Source organism: Haliotis asinina, chromosome 1, assembly GCF_037392515.1.
Source record: "Haliotis asinina isolate JCU_RB_2024 chromosome 1, JCU_Hal_asi_v2, whole genome shotgun sequence".
Classification (NCBI taxonomy): domain Eukaryota; kingdom Metazoa; phylum Mollusca; class Gastropoda; order Lepetellida; family Haliotidae; genus Haliotis; species Haliotis asinina.
The window spans coordinates 53,806,646-53,824,020 of NC_090280.1; the positions used below are offsets into that span (position 1 = coordinate 53,806,646).

General features: G+C 42.3%; 1 protein-coding gene across 1 annotated transcript; it reads right to left on the reverse strand.

The window, feature by feature from the left end:
• Positions 1–2,900: 2,900 nt before the first annotated feature.
• On the reverse strand, positions 2,901–15,478 carry LOC137280894 (restin homolog). Its single transcript, XM_067812086.1, has 5 exons — positions 13,616–15,478; positions 6,976–7,117; positions 6,306–6,415; positions 4,459–4,590; positions 2,901–4,205 (listed from the first exon to the last, which is right to left on the reverse strand). The coding sequence occupies exons 1-5, from the start codon at positions 13,748–13,750 to the stop codon at positions 3,246–3,248; spliced, it is 1,479 nt and encodes a 492-aa protein (XP_067668187.1). The 5' UTR covers positions 13,751–15,478; the 3' UTR covers positions 2,901–3,245.
• Between the last annotated feature and the right edge of the window lie 1,897 nt (positions 15,479–17,375).

Consider the following 17,375-nt stretch of genomic DNA (forward strand, 5'->3'; position numbering starts at 1 on the left):
CGCAGAGCTCTAGCTGAGGAATGTACAAAGATTCCGCAAGCTTTCTTTATGGACTGCATATGCGCTGTACATCATCTGACCCTTTATTAATGACGCATGTGTGGTAACTGTAGTCAAATCATGTTGATTTTATGGACGCTTCGTTATGTGCATTGTGCACTTTGAATGAAGTTTGTTCCCACTCGGACACCACGCGGACTGCATATGCGCTGTACATCATCTGACCCTTTATCAATGACGCATGTGTGGTAACTGTAGTCAAATCATGTTGATTTTATGGACGCTTCGTTATGTGCATTGTGCACTTTGAATGAAGTTTGTTCCCACTCGGACACCACGCACCACACCATGGTGTTACAAAACTATACCTTAATGAGTCAAACCCTGTCTTTAATCCTCTATATGGCAATCTACACAATAACAATTAATTCATCCTTTATTCCAGCCATGTTGCACTGTGGGTAACACAATGGCTGGTGATGCATCAAAAAAGCAGCACTCAACAAATCTGTGACACCAGTTCTTCTTCCATATAGTGATATCGAACCTGTCATTTGATTTTAAACCGTGATTTGATGCAAAGAAGTAGGGCACCTAAGTAGTTGTCAATAAATCAAATACAATTAAAGGCAATGTTATCTTCCTGTTAGTGACAGGACTATAACGGCAACGGCTGCCTGGCAAGAGCCTGGCGATGTCAGAGGGTAACCCCGGAACCTTACTACTAGAATGTGCCTTCTAGTAAATGTCCAGATTTGAAGAGATCATAATACGACAATGTCGCATTGGCCGCTCCCGATACACATGACTATTTGTTGACGGCTGAGGATCCTCATTTTGTTTCTATGTGATGGCAGATTCAGTCAAGCATATGCTTGGCTCTGTATATTTCTCTTTCACAGGGAATCTATATTATTATTCCACTGCGTCGAAGGATGTTTTCACAAATCTGAATGTTCATTTAATTCTTGACTACAACAGATAAAGATTAATCATATCTGTACTTGGTGCATTGGAGGACATTTCTAATTTTACAAAACATTGATGTTTCAAAACATTGATGTTTCAAGGATGTCAGCTACAATTGAGACAAATCCCAAATCTTCTGGAATAACAGGCTATGTCAGCATATTATGGACCTTTCTCGTAGACTACACGACTACTCAAGGCGACAGACACTTGCTTCTGTCATCTTAAATTACACCAAGATCATCATTTTTAACCAGGCTATTCCGTCTACGCCTAGTTCGGATGTCTGTTCACTGTTGCTGCTAAGTGAATGTTATTATCCTTGACATCACTGCGATTTTCACAACTAACTGTATTATACAGAGTTATACGTCTTCACAGGTAACATCAATGTGAAAGTTTCAGGGCGTTTAGACGAGGGTTTTCTATTCATTTGTAGTAATGTGTTCACTATACTTACAGTCTGTTTTTCTAACAGAGAGGCCGACTTATGAAGAGCAGAGAGTGCCTGGCCTTTTCGAGGACTCAAATATCAGTATTGGTATTCACTGGATTTCACTAATCCAATCATACTGACGGTTGGAAATTTAATTAATCAAGAAGCTCCAACCTTTAGAGTCTACATTCCTATACTTCTATGGTATACCTGGCCCTGTAGGTTCTGAATATTACCACGATAGCGATGGTGATGTAGGCATTGACGCTGTTGTTAAAACCACCATTTCGTGATATTTCTTCAAAACGTTCAACGTGGCGTACTGTCTCCTGTAAAACCCGATCTAAAATGATTCCAATGTCTAACATGTATCTGAACAACTGCTCAGCTGAAGGCTATGCAGTCCTAGCATATTTAATCCACCTTCATATGGAAAATGTGTGATGGTATTTCAATGAAGATATTTTATGACAATATCAAAAGGTTTTCGGCAAAGACCTTGAAACAGATGTTCTTGCAATATCAGTCGACTGTACAATGGTGTCACGTCTATCGATTTGTATGTTCAGTTCCAAAGACGTCGTTCCATACGTCGCATTTTTCAATAATGAAATAAGATGGATCACATCTGATAGATACTGCACTTATATACACATGATGCTGCATAGAGTACAACTACTTGAAAGTCGTTCAAGAACATTTGTTGCAATTACGTGTAACTGCTCAGGTTAATCATCAGCCTTGTTATTATTGAGAAATGTTCCTTAATTTATTGCTAATAAGCTCATCGCACGACCTTCGGAGATAGCTCCATGACCTTCGGAGATAGCTCCATGACCTTCGGAGGTAGCTCCATGGCCTCCGGAGAGGAAGCTCCATGAGGAAGAAGATAGGTTTGTCTACAAACGCTATCGCCAGTTAGTTCCTTTATGTTTGAATGATCACGTTCACAAATATGTATCATTGAGGTCACTTCGATCTGCCGACCATCATCTACGTGAAGTACAGTCTGAAAAGGTTTGAATATAGATCCTTTTCCAATATGGCTGTCATTTCATGGAACCCGTTACTTCTTCCATATCCATTTCCATTTGTAAGAGAGACTTTAAACCTATTTGTTTAAACTTCTACAACTTGTGAGCACCCACCCAAAACCAGCCAATAACATTGCAGTGAGTTTATTTTGTTTGTGCAGCTAAGGACACTTTGTGAATGGAGTTTGGTGTAGTGTAAGTGCACTTTAATACACTAACACAATTTACGGCTACATATTATCAGACAAGCCATATTGGAGTGACTTCCTGTTTGGTGAGTTGAAGTATCTATATGAAGGTTTGTTGTTCATCATGTCAATGAGTGAGTGAATGCACTGCTTTTAGCGGGATACCAACATTAATACCTCTGGAAAGAAACGTTTTCCTTAGATTTTGAACCCCTGGTGGGATTAACACATTTCGAATATATCTAAGAATCATCAATTTTACTCAAGAAAACAAAATGGAAATACTGATTTATTAGCATTCTGTGATCTACACGAAGAACTGGAGGGTACCATGGCATAGTGGGAATATCAGCAGAGTCACTGTGGTATGTACATTGTACAATGGAGTTACGGTTTTTAACTTTGGCATGGTTCTTTGGTCTTATCGTAATGTCTCCTGACTAGCCTAATACATATATATCGTGTTCATTGACTAGCTTGACTTCTGTACTAAGAGCATCAAATTTTCTGTCAAGCATGACTTCTGTTGGGGTTACATCCTACCAGAGGCATATTCCTTGAGTTAACTAGACTTGTTTTGGCTTGGCTTCTGTGTCGTTTATCATAATCTCTGGCTAATTAGACTTCTGTGGGCGGAACGTCGTAATCCCTGACTAGCGGCATGCTGATCTGCCGCCGAGGCCCGCCCTGAGAGCTAGGCTTGCTTCCTCCTGGCTTCATTCTGATAACTCTGCGTGTAGGAATGGCTTCGGGCGGGCTCACCAGCTCCATCTTGTCTTCTCGGAGGTAGTCATTAACATGAGCATAAGCTATCTTCATCTCCCTGGTCATGTCAGGGCTTGACACCCTGGATCTGGTCCTAGTCTTTACGTTGGAGAGGTTCTTCCTTAGAGCCTGAATCTCTTGTCGGAGAGAGTCGATCTCGGCATCTTTCCAGACCATCTTCTTGTAGAGATGCTCAATCTGGGCATGGACCATTGCGACCTGCATTGCCATGAAACGGAGATCGGTTCTCACAGACTGCTGGTTTGGCTTGTGATCAGATAGTGTTGGAGTTTCTCGAGTCAGCACGTCACTGAGCTTCTGTATTTCCGACAAAAGATTATTCTTGGACTTGTCCTCCTTCTGAAGGTGGCCTTTGACAATATCTGTCAGTGACTTGTCACAGTATTTTGATTTCTTTACTCCAAGCAGAGCACACACTGCCTCCTTCTCGTTGGAAGCAGACAAAGCGTTCTCACGCCCAACGTTCGCGAGCTGAAGAACCTTCTTTAAGTTCCGTTCTAGAAGAGTGACCTTGACATTGTCAGGATCACCCTCGCAACTTTCTGATTCGTCTCCTAGAAATGACCTCAGCTGATGATTGATTCCTGCAATGTTGGTATTGAGCATATCAAATCTTTCCTTGAGGCGAATGATGGTCTTACTATTGGCGGTGTTAAAGTTGGCTTGTTTTTCGATGTCTGTCAGATGCTCAAATCTAAGGCGCTCTAGCTCTTTATTGAGACTCTGCACTTCAATCGTTAAACTTCGAAGTTGTTCGTCTTTACCCTTTAACTCTGACTGGAGCTGTGCAACCTGGAAGAGAAACTATGATTGTCAACAGAGCAGTCACACTGAAAAAATGTGTTACCATCAACACACGTTCAGGAAAAGGTTTAAATTCTGAACTGAATGTCTACATAGTATGTTTTACAACATGTAATTGGCTGTCGTCTCACATCCGTGGATAACGCCTGCAGAAAGTGTAACCCCACACATGACGGTCACCTTGGACACCGTAATGCGTACCAAATGACCCTGACCTGAAGATTGACACAATGAAGAGTACCTGAGAATGCATTGTTTGGATTGTTTCACGGAGGTGTCTCTCATGCTTCAAGTCGGCTGCTCTGGTTTTGATGACTTCCAGACGATCACCCGTCGCTGCCTGCCATGACGTCACCAGCGTCTTCTCTCGAACCTGCAGATTCAGCGTTAATGTTTAAAGGCAAACGCTAAAAAGAACATGGGTTTCCAATTATTCTTCCATTGGCTACGTGTTTGTACTGTAGATTTTATATGCCCATGCGTGGCAGTGGTTTTCCCGACTATGGGTGCTTGGTCTTGTGAAAGGCTTACCTTTGTTGTCTCTATCAGAATAAAGTTTACCTCACAGTAAAGGCCCAACACTACACTAGATATTTTGATGACTAAAGTTCACTTGATTAGCATACACGACCTTTTAACATTATAAATGTTACATATTTTCTGAAACAAATCTGTGGAAAGTTGATGTCATGAGATAAGTGTTCTGTTTTCAACATGTATGTTATGTGTTTGTATGAGGCCTCAAACATAACCACACCCAATGTATGTGTAGGTTTAAACCCTGGCTTTAAAGAAACGTCAAGATAATGGACACCGTCAGTCATACCCACACAGGGTCACAGGATCAGCAGCGGTTTGTAAATAATCGATTCTGGACCAGGCAACCTAGTGATTAACATAATGAGCACGATGACGTGGAAACCAAGTCAGTGAGCCTGACCATCCGATCTCGTTAGTAACCTCTCACGACAAGCATGGGTTACTGAAGAGTCAAGAACCCGGTTACACGAACCGGCCATAGGTTTAAGTCGACCCCTAATGTTCCATTAAAACAAAAACATTTCTGGTCTGTCACAGTCATAAATGGTATAGTTTGGATCAACTCATACCGGATGAAATTCATTCATTCAATCAATCAGTCAGTCAATTGATGGATGGATGGATAACATGAAAGATTCCACTGGGTTACGTAGTCTACATTAGCTCCCAGGCAGAAGAAAATAAACATTATGTTTCACCAAAAGCATTCAAACGATGTCAGGATGAAAATGCTGCAAACTTTGAAAGGCTGCAAACTTGAAACCCATGCAATATTGTTGGGTGAACGCTTTTTTCAACACGACTGAAAATTAAATTCATTATAGGCCACTTATACTGAAGCCTGGTAGGGAATCGAACCCGGGCTTCATTGTTGTAGTAGTGAACCTACTGGGCTATTCCGCAACAACGTTACAGTACTTTCAGACGCTCCAAAGAAACATACGTAAGGTGGGCAACGCATGTCGTTTGCTGAAACACGACAAATTTACACAGGGAGTGGGTGTCAATTATGACTGTAACAACCTAACAAACGAGACGCATGGAGCCAAGAGACAGTAACCCATACGCCTACAGTGCGTAATTGGTAAAGGACACCAGAAAATACGTTGTCATTAGGTTTCGACTGTCACATTAGTGGCAAAATGAAAAAGTGTTGTATCATTATTCTTTCAGTCTGATGACTGACTGGCACGTGTTCTATAACCTTCAGATCGTATCCAGTGACAAAGTAAGACATTCTTGAGTTCTTGTTTGAGCTCGCCACTGACCTTTCCTTTCTTTATGTGTTACCTAACATATTCTTAGCTATGGAAACGTATCACCAATGTGTCATACGAATCGTTGAGACTGTGGGGCATCTATGCAATTTAAGTACTGCAAATGTTATCATACTGACTGTAACAAGCAGTACAATAGTTTTCGGTAAGAATCATTTAATGAAAGTGATGCGTTTCAAAAGTAATGGAGTATATATTTGTGTGAAACAAAATACTACTGTGTAACTAAATCTATACGTTCACAGTCGAAACAACATGCTAGCGTTTTCACCATGCTGTCCAGGCACGTGATCAACTTCTTCCGGATGTCGTCTGGTATTCTCTCCAAGATGGCGGGAAACCGATTCGTGATTGTTTCTTCCATATCCGAGTAACTGGACTCTGAAATCAATGACAGTGTCGTGTTGATTTACAGTAACATTGTTACCACAAGAGGTCTAGACATTAACGAACCAAATCATCGATATAAGATGTCGTCAGGTCGTGGTAGTGTTTCAGCAGATATACGTGGTGTGTCGTGTGTTATTCATGCGTTCCTCATATTGTCCTAAGGGCCTTATCAATATCAACCCCCGTAGATGATATCAGCAAGGTATCACTTTTATACCACGTACTTCACATCGGCCTGGAAACAATGGCCGTTGCCTAGGAACACCTCACTTCATCCCGCATCATATCGGCAAGCAAACAGTGATCGCTGCCTGGCAACACTAACCTTCATCCCACATGACATCGGCCTGGAAACAGCGGCCGTTGCCTAGCAACACTAACCTTCATCCCACATCACATCGGAGAGGTAACAGCGGCAGTAGCCTAGCAACGTTAACCTTCATCCCACATCACATCGGCCAGGAAACAGCTAGTGGCCACTGGACAGCAACATTAACATTCATCCCATATCACAGTAGCCAGGAAACAGGCCGTTGACAGGCAACACTAACCTTCATCCCACATCACATCGGCCAGGAAGCAGTGGCCGGTGCCTAGCAAAACTCGCCGAAAGCGCCTGAAAGCAGCACTGGTTCTCAGTTGCAGAGCACTCATCAACTTCTCTGCTCTCTCCTCGCGGCTCAGTCCGGCTTCCTGTTGAATGAAAGAAAATATATCTGTCAGTACTTAGTTCAAAACACTGTTTTTCACTTTAGGACATGAGTTGACATGGCCAATACAACAACAGCAGGACGATGGGAATGGTCTCCTGCAGTAAAACATATGCAGTCAAGTTCGAGACCGGGGATCGATTCCCCACATCGAACAATGTGTCCCCCGCAGTGAAAGTTCTCGAGTATAGCTAATAGCGTCGTGAAACTGAACTGTCATATTCACTCAACTCCAAACAACGCTACAACTATCAGCATGACACGTGACAGCAAAATCTGTGTAGTCCTCTACAGCCTGGATTAATATTTCAATCTTTCCTCAAACATTAAAAACTGTTCAAACCCATCTCACACTCATTTTGCATGCAAGGTGAGCTTCAGTACCCGGACATATTTCAGAGATTGGCATGGCTGTTTATAGTAGAAATAACAACCAATCATCCTATATACGCATGCAGTATGATATATAACTGTTAGTCCTCTTTTCTTACGGTATTGTTCAGACGCCAGAATTGATTTTATTCAAGCTGGCATTTCCCACTCGTCTCATTCAGCACTGCAGTGTCCTGTTGATTATACCTCGACAATAGCACGGATCACGATCGTGTCAGAATGAAACACGCATGGCCTAATGAAGTCTCTTGCATTATGTTAAAATCCCTTCTGCTGGTGTTGTGGTTCCCGTACAATACACCTGTTTGCCAATCGCTTTCTAATACACACACCTACCTGTCAGCTCGCTGTCAAATAATTACCGCACATAGGTGACTATTGAACATACCTGTACAATAGGTACAGAGTGATTTTGCGTACCCGCACTGAAGCTTAATACCCAGTCCGGTTAACTGCGGGGATCGTGTTTCCAGCTAAACTTCAGACGTGTTCAGTGTGATTTGTAATGTGTTCCAGTATGTCTGGCCGTTCAGTGCTGCTTGTTCTGAGGATTTAAAGCAGCTGGCTGAAGAGCTGATCAGTGTGGTGAATGGTCGGTGCTCCCTATTAAACAAGCAATCTAAGCCTATTAAACAAGGCTTAGGGAATTTTAGTCTGGCTCGTGAAAACTGAAATGCCGATTTACCTACGTTAATGTGTTCGGCATGCTTTGACGAGGCCATAAGTACACGGAACGTTTATTGTATGGGCTTGTAATGTTTGTTGATACATGCACTGAGCTAATGTAACCTGGTGTTGTATAAGTTACTAGATTCTACAGCTTTCGTCATTGACGATGTCATTGTACAATATTTGTTTCATTTTAATTGCGCTGATAATTACTAAGGAACATGAAAACAGTAGAATACAACTGCTCATTGTAAGACCAGGATGTTCTTTGGGATAGGGGTGCTGCCGGGGTTGCTACAGCATCCATTTCTGAGACACCTGGACCTAGATTTTCGAAGCTATCTTAGATACTCGTTATTATTAAGATACTCGTAAGGTAATGGTAAGGTATGGCACTTACGACTATCTTAGCGCTAAGACAGCATCGAAAGTCTAGACCCTGCTGTAGAGAGGTGCGTATATATCTGCCATTGTCTATGAGTGGTGATGTATGCTCGGACCCTCACGCTCTGTTTAATGCTAAAATATATGCAAGAAACGTTTTTGTCACAAGATACGTTTATGTACTTCCATAATATCCTACAGGTGCTGATGCTTTTACGCAAAACGTTCAGAATAGCATGATTTTACCCAAATCTTCATCTGAATCTAAAGTTGTCATTATTTACCAGGACCTGTACCCATTGCTGTAATATGATTGGCTGTCTGAGGCTGAGGCAAAAAGGCGTAATTAGAAACTAATCTTTGTCCAATGACATCTATTCTTACAACTACGAAAGTACTCTTTGCAAGGGTACGGTGACATTGTTGATGTTCAGAGTTTTCGAACGATACAGGAAATTAAACGATGCCTTGCATGTTGTTGGTACAAAGCTTCCAAAACTGAAGTATATATTTTCCTGTTGTATCCAGTTACCGAGTGGAAAACCACTGATATCGGGAAATTGACGACCATACGTATCATTTGGGAAATCATTTTATAACAAGTGAATGCATCTGGTTGACTGGCATTTATATTAATGCGCCGAGTATTTTGTACGCAAAATTCTCGAAATAAAAACCGAAGCAAAATATTTCCGGTTTACAGTATATTAGCCAGTACCCCTGAGTGGCGATGTATACATCCACCAGCGTTTGTTAGTGACGACTGCCAAGCAGTGATGTATATATTCATCAATACCAGGGTGCATGTCCGCCAAGGGCTACTCCAGATGATCACACACGCTGATGCTAATGATACGTATGCTTGCCCCAGGAAACGAATGTTCAAAGAGATAACCAGTGGATTAATCCTGCACTAACCAAACTGATTGTACACTGAGCGATACGGTGTCCGGCCTATATATATTCAGAGTAAACCCAGCCTGTGTTGCTATGGATGCACCAGTAAATGAGTTATCTGAAAGCATGACACATTTCCATTGCCATATCAACATTCATGCCATTAATTAGTTTGCTTCTCTTTTGAAGTAACGCATTGCGATGGTTGCGAGATCAATGTGAACGGATTTGTTTCGTTAAAGTTTTCATATTTTTGTTTCTTGGGCATCGGGGTGGGGTGGGTGACTGAGGGCTTTGGTGGAAGAGGTGCTTTTTGGGTATTGGAAATCTCTGATTTTAAACTGAAAATACGACCTTTACAGCGTCAGTTATTGACAAATCCTGAAGTTTGATCAAAGACACATTCACACTTTAAAGCTAAATACAGCGCTTACCCCTCGGGAGGACATATGTCCACCTTGGAAACATTTCCTCGGCTGCCGATACCAGAAAACATAATCTACGACCTAATTCTTTATATTCACGTACATAGCTCGGGCTTCGTTCGATGTAAATCTGTTTCCCCGACAGGGATGGAGCATTCGTTGCTTGGCAACCTCATTAATAAACATCCCCACAAGACACCAATAAGATCAGAACCGTTTCAGGTAACTTTGATCTGTTGCCATGGTAATGGACGTTTTCGTGTTGTATTGATTTTGTTTGATTTAGGACAGAGCAGCAATGATAGTTTGTTAAACTATCTGAAGCTCAGGTGTTCGTGCTGGCGGTCAGGACCACCGATATTGACTTGTATATATGGTTTCAGCAATGAATAAGCTGCTTACAATGACATGTGATTTAAAGACACGAAGGTCTATAAATACAATCTGATTAACAAAGCTCATGTGCGTGTGTGCGTGTGTGCGCGTGCGCGTGTGTATCTGTTCTTCCGTGTACACGCGTGTGTGTGTGTACGTGTGTGTGTACGTGTATGTGTGTACGTGAGTATGCTTGTGTGATTCTCTATGTCCGTGTGCCTCTGTTTCTGTATGTGTCTGTGGGTGTCTCTGTGTTTCAATGTACTTCGGTGCATATGTGTCAGAGTGTGTACAGGTGCGTCGTATGTGTGTTTCTGTGTGAATTTCTGTGTGTGTCTATGTCTATGTAGGTGTTTGCATGACTGTCCGTTTCGTGTGTACACGTGAGTCTCACTTGTGTCCGTGTGTGTATTTGTGTGTGTATGAATGGCCATGCACGTGTTTTCATGTCTCTCCGTTTGTGTGTGTGTATGTTGGGGTGAAGGGAACGGGGAATAGGTGTAACCGACGGATGTCATTATATTTAAGAGAAAAATTTAAATTTGTTTATAAGTTAAGTGATGCAAGTTAGATGTACTTTCTATATCTTACTTTCAACATCTGCTCCGGTTTCAATCGAGCAAAATGTTTCTATCTAATGAAGTTCAGTACTGTCGGTGGACAGATACCCATACCATCCAAGTGTGAATGGGAACAAATCCAGTCATTCCGTCAACAAAGTCAACAATTCTTGGTAACATCTCTCCACCGAATACACCAGATATTCGAAGACTTTTGTTGAAAAGGAACTGTCTGGTGAATAATTAGCGAGGAATTGGGCTGGTAAAGCAAGACTGCCACAGCGATCTTTACTGGCCGTAGGTTCTGGTTGGAAATCCCTTATGAAATGTTAGACACTCTGCCTGTTCGTTCCTCTTCAGTATGAAACCGTAGACACCGATTACTTGCACTTGAGCCTCTTCAAATGAAGGGATTTACAGATCCGCTACCGTTATCGATACCATGTCTAGAACCTTGTGAAGACACGTCTGTTTAAGACGGAACGATGTATGGCATGGCTAGCGTCTTCAGCAAACCTACAGAGAAACGCGTGCGTGCGTGCGTGCGTGCGTGCGTGCGTGCGTGCGTGCGTGCGTTTGTTGGTTGGTTTAGGTGTGATGACACGTTACTGGAAACCTCTCCTAGCAGACGTCATTGAACGCTGAGGCGTCACGGAGGACTGACTACTGATTCATCCATGACGGAGACAGAAGTGATGGCTAAAAAGAGTTGAACCACTAAACTAACAGCGTCAAACCGATTCCAGAGGCAAAGGAAACAGACTAAGAAAATCTGTAAAAAAAAGTCAGTTGGGGACCCTTCATAATTTATGGCTAGTGGGATGATGATGATATTAAGGGGAAGTGCTCACCCATTTAGTTCAGGGGAGATGGCTCAGCAATTTTGTACATATCTATGAGGGACAGATAGTGGGATGGGGTGAGGGGTAGGGATGTGTGTGTCCGTAGTATTGTGCATAAACATATTGAAAAATGGTGCTTGCAGATTGATCTTGCAAGGGATCACTTACTTTGCACATGTATTGTAGTTCATGTCTGAATATCGGAAACAGCTAATGGTAACAGACTTCTTCACAGACGCTGTCTTGATGACTGCATGTTTAAAATTCTTACATTTACAAATGTGGGTGTGTGAGCGTGTCCGCGCGCGTTTTGAGTGTGTTTTACGTTGTGGGGAAGGCGGATGAAACGACAAATGTGGTTGTCTGTGGGGGTGAGGAGTGGGGTAGGGCGCTTTGAGTACGTTGTGATCATGAAGGTCAGCAGTTGACTAAGCTATCTGTTGCTATACACCAACGCCGGCTTGACCGCACGTATAGCTGTACCCGGAATATATGGCTCCCTTGACATGGGAATGACCCCAGTGCTTACATAGCCCTTGTATGGCAAACACAGGCGATTGTGTGACTACTCGAATCCTTTCTTTGTTCTAGATTTACTATAGGTTGTTAAATAAACACTCGATCACATTTAATGATAGCATTCTCTTGTTCCCGCTTGGTTCCCACCGAAGGCGAATATTCACGCCGCATTAGGTACAGTTAGTTTTCTACGAAACGGGATTACTGTGATGTCTATAGCTGATAGGATGATAGGAATAATACAGTAGGAATGAAATAGACAACAGATATTATATCATCCCGGGAAGCGCGGACTTGGGCTTCGAAATGTGGCTTCGGCCGACAAAGGACATTAAAAGGTGGTATTTGATGTTGCCCTGCTTCGCGTTATGGGTACAAAGCAAATACTGAGAGTGTGTATACATTTCCTGAGTTGGATATCAATGTTAAAATGCACAAGACCCGTGAAGGTCCGAGGTAGAATAGGCCTTCACCCATGCTTGTCATAAAACGCGACTATGCTTGTCGCAAGAGGCGACTAACGAGATCGGATGGTCAGATTCGCTGGAATATTGCTGAGTGTGGCGTAAAACTAAACTCACTCACTCACTAAAATGCATGATGGTAGTTCAGTGGGTTCATACACTGAAGGGGCGGTGAGGTATGCTTATGGTTAGTGTGTTCGATGACCCGGGTTTGAATCGTATATGGGTATTATGTGTGAAGCCCATTTCTGCTGTCCCAAGTCCCGCTGGAATGTTGCTATGAGCGGCATAAAACCATACTCGCTCACTAGACTTTGGCGTCCTGTGTAATTAGGGGTAAGAACATATATATGATGAAAGGAATGAACATAACCAAGATTTCGAATGTTTGATCAGAGAAATGACTCTTAATTAAGTCGACGTCAGGTATGATCCAAGAAACGACTCTCACCTTGACGTCATATATCAAGGTCCCAGACACAACGTCACACGAGGGTTCATAATCAACACATCACGCTACGGCATTAGAAAAATAACAGATATATGTCATGACGGCTTTTGAATGGCGTTGCACTGCAAATAATATGCTTACTGCAAGAGCAAACTTGCTCGGCAGTCAGGATAGATGACCTAGCTTTTTGTGTAGAATAGTACCACTTTGACGTGGGTTGTTTGTCATAATGTCAACTACTGGTTTTACTGGTTGTTAGTTGGGTTTACGCCACACTCAGCAATATTCCAACTGCACTGGACAAATCAGTGATCAACGGCATGAGCATTGATCTACACACACGGGATAAGATCCCGCTAGTCGCCTCCTACGACAAGCATGGGTTGCTGAAGACTTCTTATCTGGATCTTCAGGTTTCTTTGGTCCCGAACTCGAGTTTGAAAAGGCCGCGGAATACATTTGTTTAGAAACGAACTTAATGTCAGAGACCCAACTGACTTACCTTGACATCAGCAATCATTGACTGTGGCAGCACCTTTTCCTTCAGCAACAGGTCGTAGAAGTCGTCAGTGAGGATGAGGTTCTTCGTTAGAAGCATCCTGTTCCTTTCCATGATATTCCGATACCTCTCGTCCATTTTGCTATAGTCCAAATGATTATACGATTCGAGAGTAGATGTTACCTTTGGCGTCCCTCGCCTCCTTCACTATTGCCATATAAACCTCAGTGATTTGACTTACAGACTCTCTTCATCACATACCTGTTTACAAAAGAAAATGTTACATAATGTTTAAGTCAAAGTAAACATCGTCAAAACACATAAACAATTTACCTGCCTGTCAGCAAATGAATATGCACAGGTATGTAAAGCTTTGTCCGTGAAGGGAAATCGGATTCAGTTGAATAAGTCAGTGTACGTTCGCTCAGCACATAACTCGTGTAGCGCTTCCTCCCAGATGTGTTCGGAGATAGCTGATCACGGTAGATCGCATCAATCGATTCGTGGGCTGAACGCAGTCGAGAGACAATCACTCACACGTGTGTTGTCACTGGGCCAGTCGCCTCCTCCACAATGATATGATACGTCTTAATTGATTTGTGATTAATCTCAATTTGTAGCATCTCTCTCCCGCAAAGGCTCTTGTTCCGAAACATTTAGATTATCAGCGAACCATGCACATGTGCTTCCGTGCCATGTGTTCAATCTGGCAGGTATCAGGTATCGGTATTAGTAAGTTTGACTGGTCTGGGTTGCTGAGATAACAAACTGGTGTAAGTTCGGAGTTAAGGTAACTTGCGATCCATCTCGGTCAGAAATACAACGTAATGGACTGAAATGGACAAAATCGTTTCTGTCTTCTCGTGTGGCAAGAAGTTTCTACTACTGTTGTTCGAAATTATTTTTGACACAAGAAATATTCTCGTCTGCGTAAAATTAGATTTTACCACAACGATGTGCTCGGATCAAAGCGCAATTTCAAGAAGACGGTCATACTCCAACAACCATTGCAAATTAAAAATACACCGTTTCAGAACGGTTCAATCTGGAATCTAACCTCAGGTTCAGATGCCAGCCATTGGTTCTCCATCTTACAATCGGTACAGTCTCCAACTATTGGCTCGACTCCCCATAATCGGTTCAGATTGCGGTTACCTGTACAGATTCCAACAATTATAGAATAAACAACTGGTTCACTTTCCCACAGTCTTCTCAGTTTCCTGTGATCGGTTTAATCGGATCAGATTCAAGTCGTCGATTCTCCTTCAAACGATCGATTCAGTTCCCAACATTTGGCATCGCTCCCCATAATCGGTTCAGATATCACTGATCTGCCTACATTCAAACAGTCGTTATAGATTCCAACAGCTCGTTCACTTCCCAGAAATTGGTTCAGACTTTTGTGATCGGTTCAGATTGTCAGTCAGATAATGCTTCAAATGAGGTCGGTTTAAGTGTTCAGATCGCACAGGTCCGTTCACATTATTACACAATTGCTATGATCGGGTCAGACTGTCAGTGTCTGATAAGGGTGCTAATCAGCTCGGTTTAAGTGTTCAGATCGCATTGTTCAGTCCAATGATACACACGGCAGTACACAGAACCAGTAGGTGTTGTTTCCTTGAAGAAATAACGGTTAATGATGACACTCAGCTCACAGTGACCGACTGACCACAGCAATGCAACACTCTGACCATACTGTCGATACAGGAACTGCCGCCAATATTTCAATAGACAGCCACCAAGTTACCTCTTAAATAACAAATCACCTAAATGAGCCAATTCTCCCGTAAACACGTTCTTCACAACCGTCGTAGATGCTGCACACCCTAACGGACGTCGTCACACCTACACCGTTATCCCGACAACCACAGTCGACCCACAACGGCTAACAAATAGTTTCACACGGTCTTGAAGTTCAGCATTCAATACAGCGACGCACCGCCTCGCCGTCTCCTAATTATGACATAGGCACCCGCACATGTATATTACAAAGCCACTCCCCCTTGTATATTTCCGAGTTGACAGTGGGACTTGACATAGCTGTTGTGTTAGCTGTCTATATGACACGCAGTACCATGTGAGTCGTGGAATCGTAGCGATTATATATACTGAATATCTAAACCTATCCATTATATCACTCACTTAATGCGTCCTTAAAAAGGGTCAGATAATAATTATTCATTTTACCCTGCGTTTCCAACATGTACCTTTCAAACGGAATCTCATTTTGTATTACAAACGTCGGCAGTGAACACTACGTTCGAATTAATCAAATATGGAGTAAACGCCTCTTGAAATGTGTTATTGAATGTAAGACTTGCTTTGGGTGTATTTCTGTAGCGGGTATTACAATACTGTATACAACAGTATGTGGTGTCAGGTTGCATTGCTCGTGTATGATGTATATAAATTATTCAACCCTTCCGACAGAGTGTATAACTCATTGTAACTATATACAGACCTGTCAGTAAGACGGCAGTGGTTTCCCACAAGTATTGTTTCAAGCAGTTATTTTAGCTAACGAAAAACCATAACCTAATCATACCTGCAAAACACAAGTCATTAATTGTGTAGGCTCATTACTCACCTGTCAAGCAAGCAATCGATTAATTTTGTAAGGGAGACCAAAATCCGGACAGCTCACGAGATACTTCAACCCTGTAGAGTCCAGCATTCATTCATTCATTCATTCATTCATTCATTCATTCATTCATTCATTCATTCATTCATTCAATCAATCACTCACTCATTCATTCATTCATTCATTCATTCATTCGGGGTGGTGGGGTAGCCTAGAGGCTAAGGCGTTCCCTCGTCACATCGTCACACCAAAGACTTGGGGTCTATTCCCCACGTGGGCACAATATGTGAAGCCCATTGCTGGCGTTCCCTGACGAATATTGCTGAAATCGGTGTATAACTAAACTCACTCACACTCATTCATTCATCCATCCATCCATCCACAGACGCACGCACGCACGCACGCACAAACACACACACAAAACACACACACACGTACGTACATACATACATACATACATACATACATACATACATACATACATACATACATACATACATACATACATACATACATTTTCTTATTCTTTATTTTTAACACATTTCTAATGTATGAATAATCTGCAGATATGGAAACGGGATTCATCTGTGAAGAGGACAGCGTGCTACTGTCTCCGCGGTCAGTGACCACTCCGTGTCTGAAAAGGGCCTCTGAAGGGACGCCGAGCGTTGAGTCCATGTTACTGTTCAGTTCTATATGTATACTAGTATTCAAATCATAGCACTGAATGTTTAGCATTATGTTTAGCAGTATATGCATCATCACACACACTACTCATGTTCTGTCTCTCTCTGTCTCTCATTTCAATCATTTAAGAAGGTTTCAGTTTGAATTGAGCCATTGTTAACATTCAGCACGAAGCCAGATTTTGTTTGTGCACGAATTCCCACGAGGTGCACCAGATTAAAAAGTAGAATCTCAAACTGCCAACATGTCCACTCACAACCATACAATGGAAATACTGTTCAAACCTGAACAAAATTTAGCTCACGCACTTGTATGGGCATGTATGACTCAGACAGAGTTGTTGCAATTCCTTGGGAGTTATGCACCTTGGGAAACCCACCATTTGAACCCCACTATTTGTCAGAACCACTGCGTTTCACCAAACTGAATGACGCCTGAGACAGAACACCTGGGAATAGCACAAGCGTCTTCGGCGTGACGAGCGAGCGCTTT

Excerpts from the sequence above, each read along its gene's own strand:
- LOC137280894 (XM_067812086.1), bottom strand. The coding sequence starts at position 13,750 with ATGGACGAGAGGTATCGGAATATCATGGAAAGGAACAGGATGCTTCTA. Across the intron at positions 6,416-6,975 it reads CGATGTGATGTGGGATGAAG|AGTCCAGTTACTCGGATATG; the intron begins GTTAGTGTTGCC and ends CATTGATTTCAG. Across the intron at positions 4,591-6,305 it reads TCACGTGCCTGGACAGCATG|GTTCGAGAGAAGACGCTGGT; the intron begins GTGAAAACGCTA and ends CTGAATCTGCAG.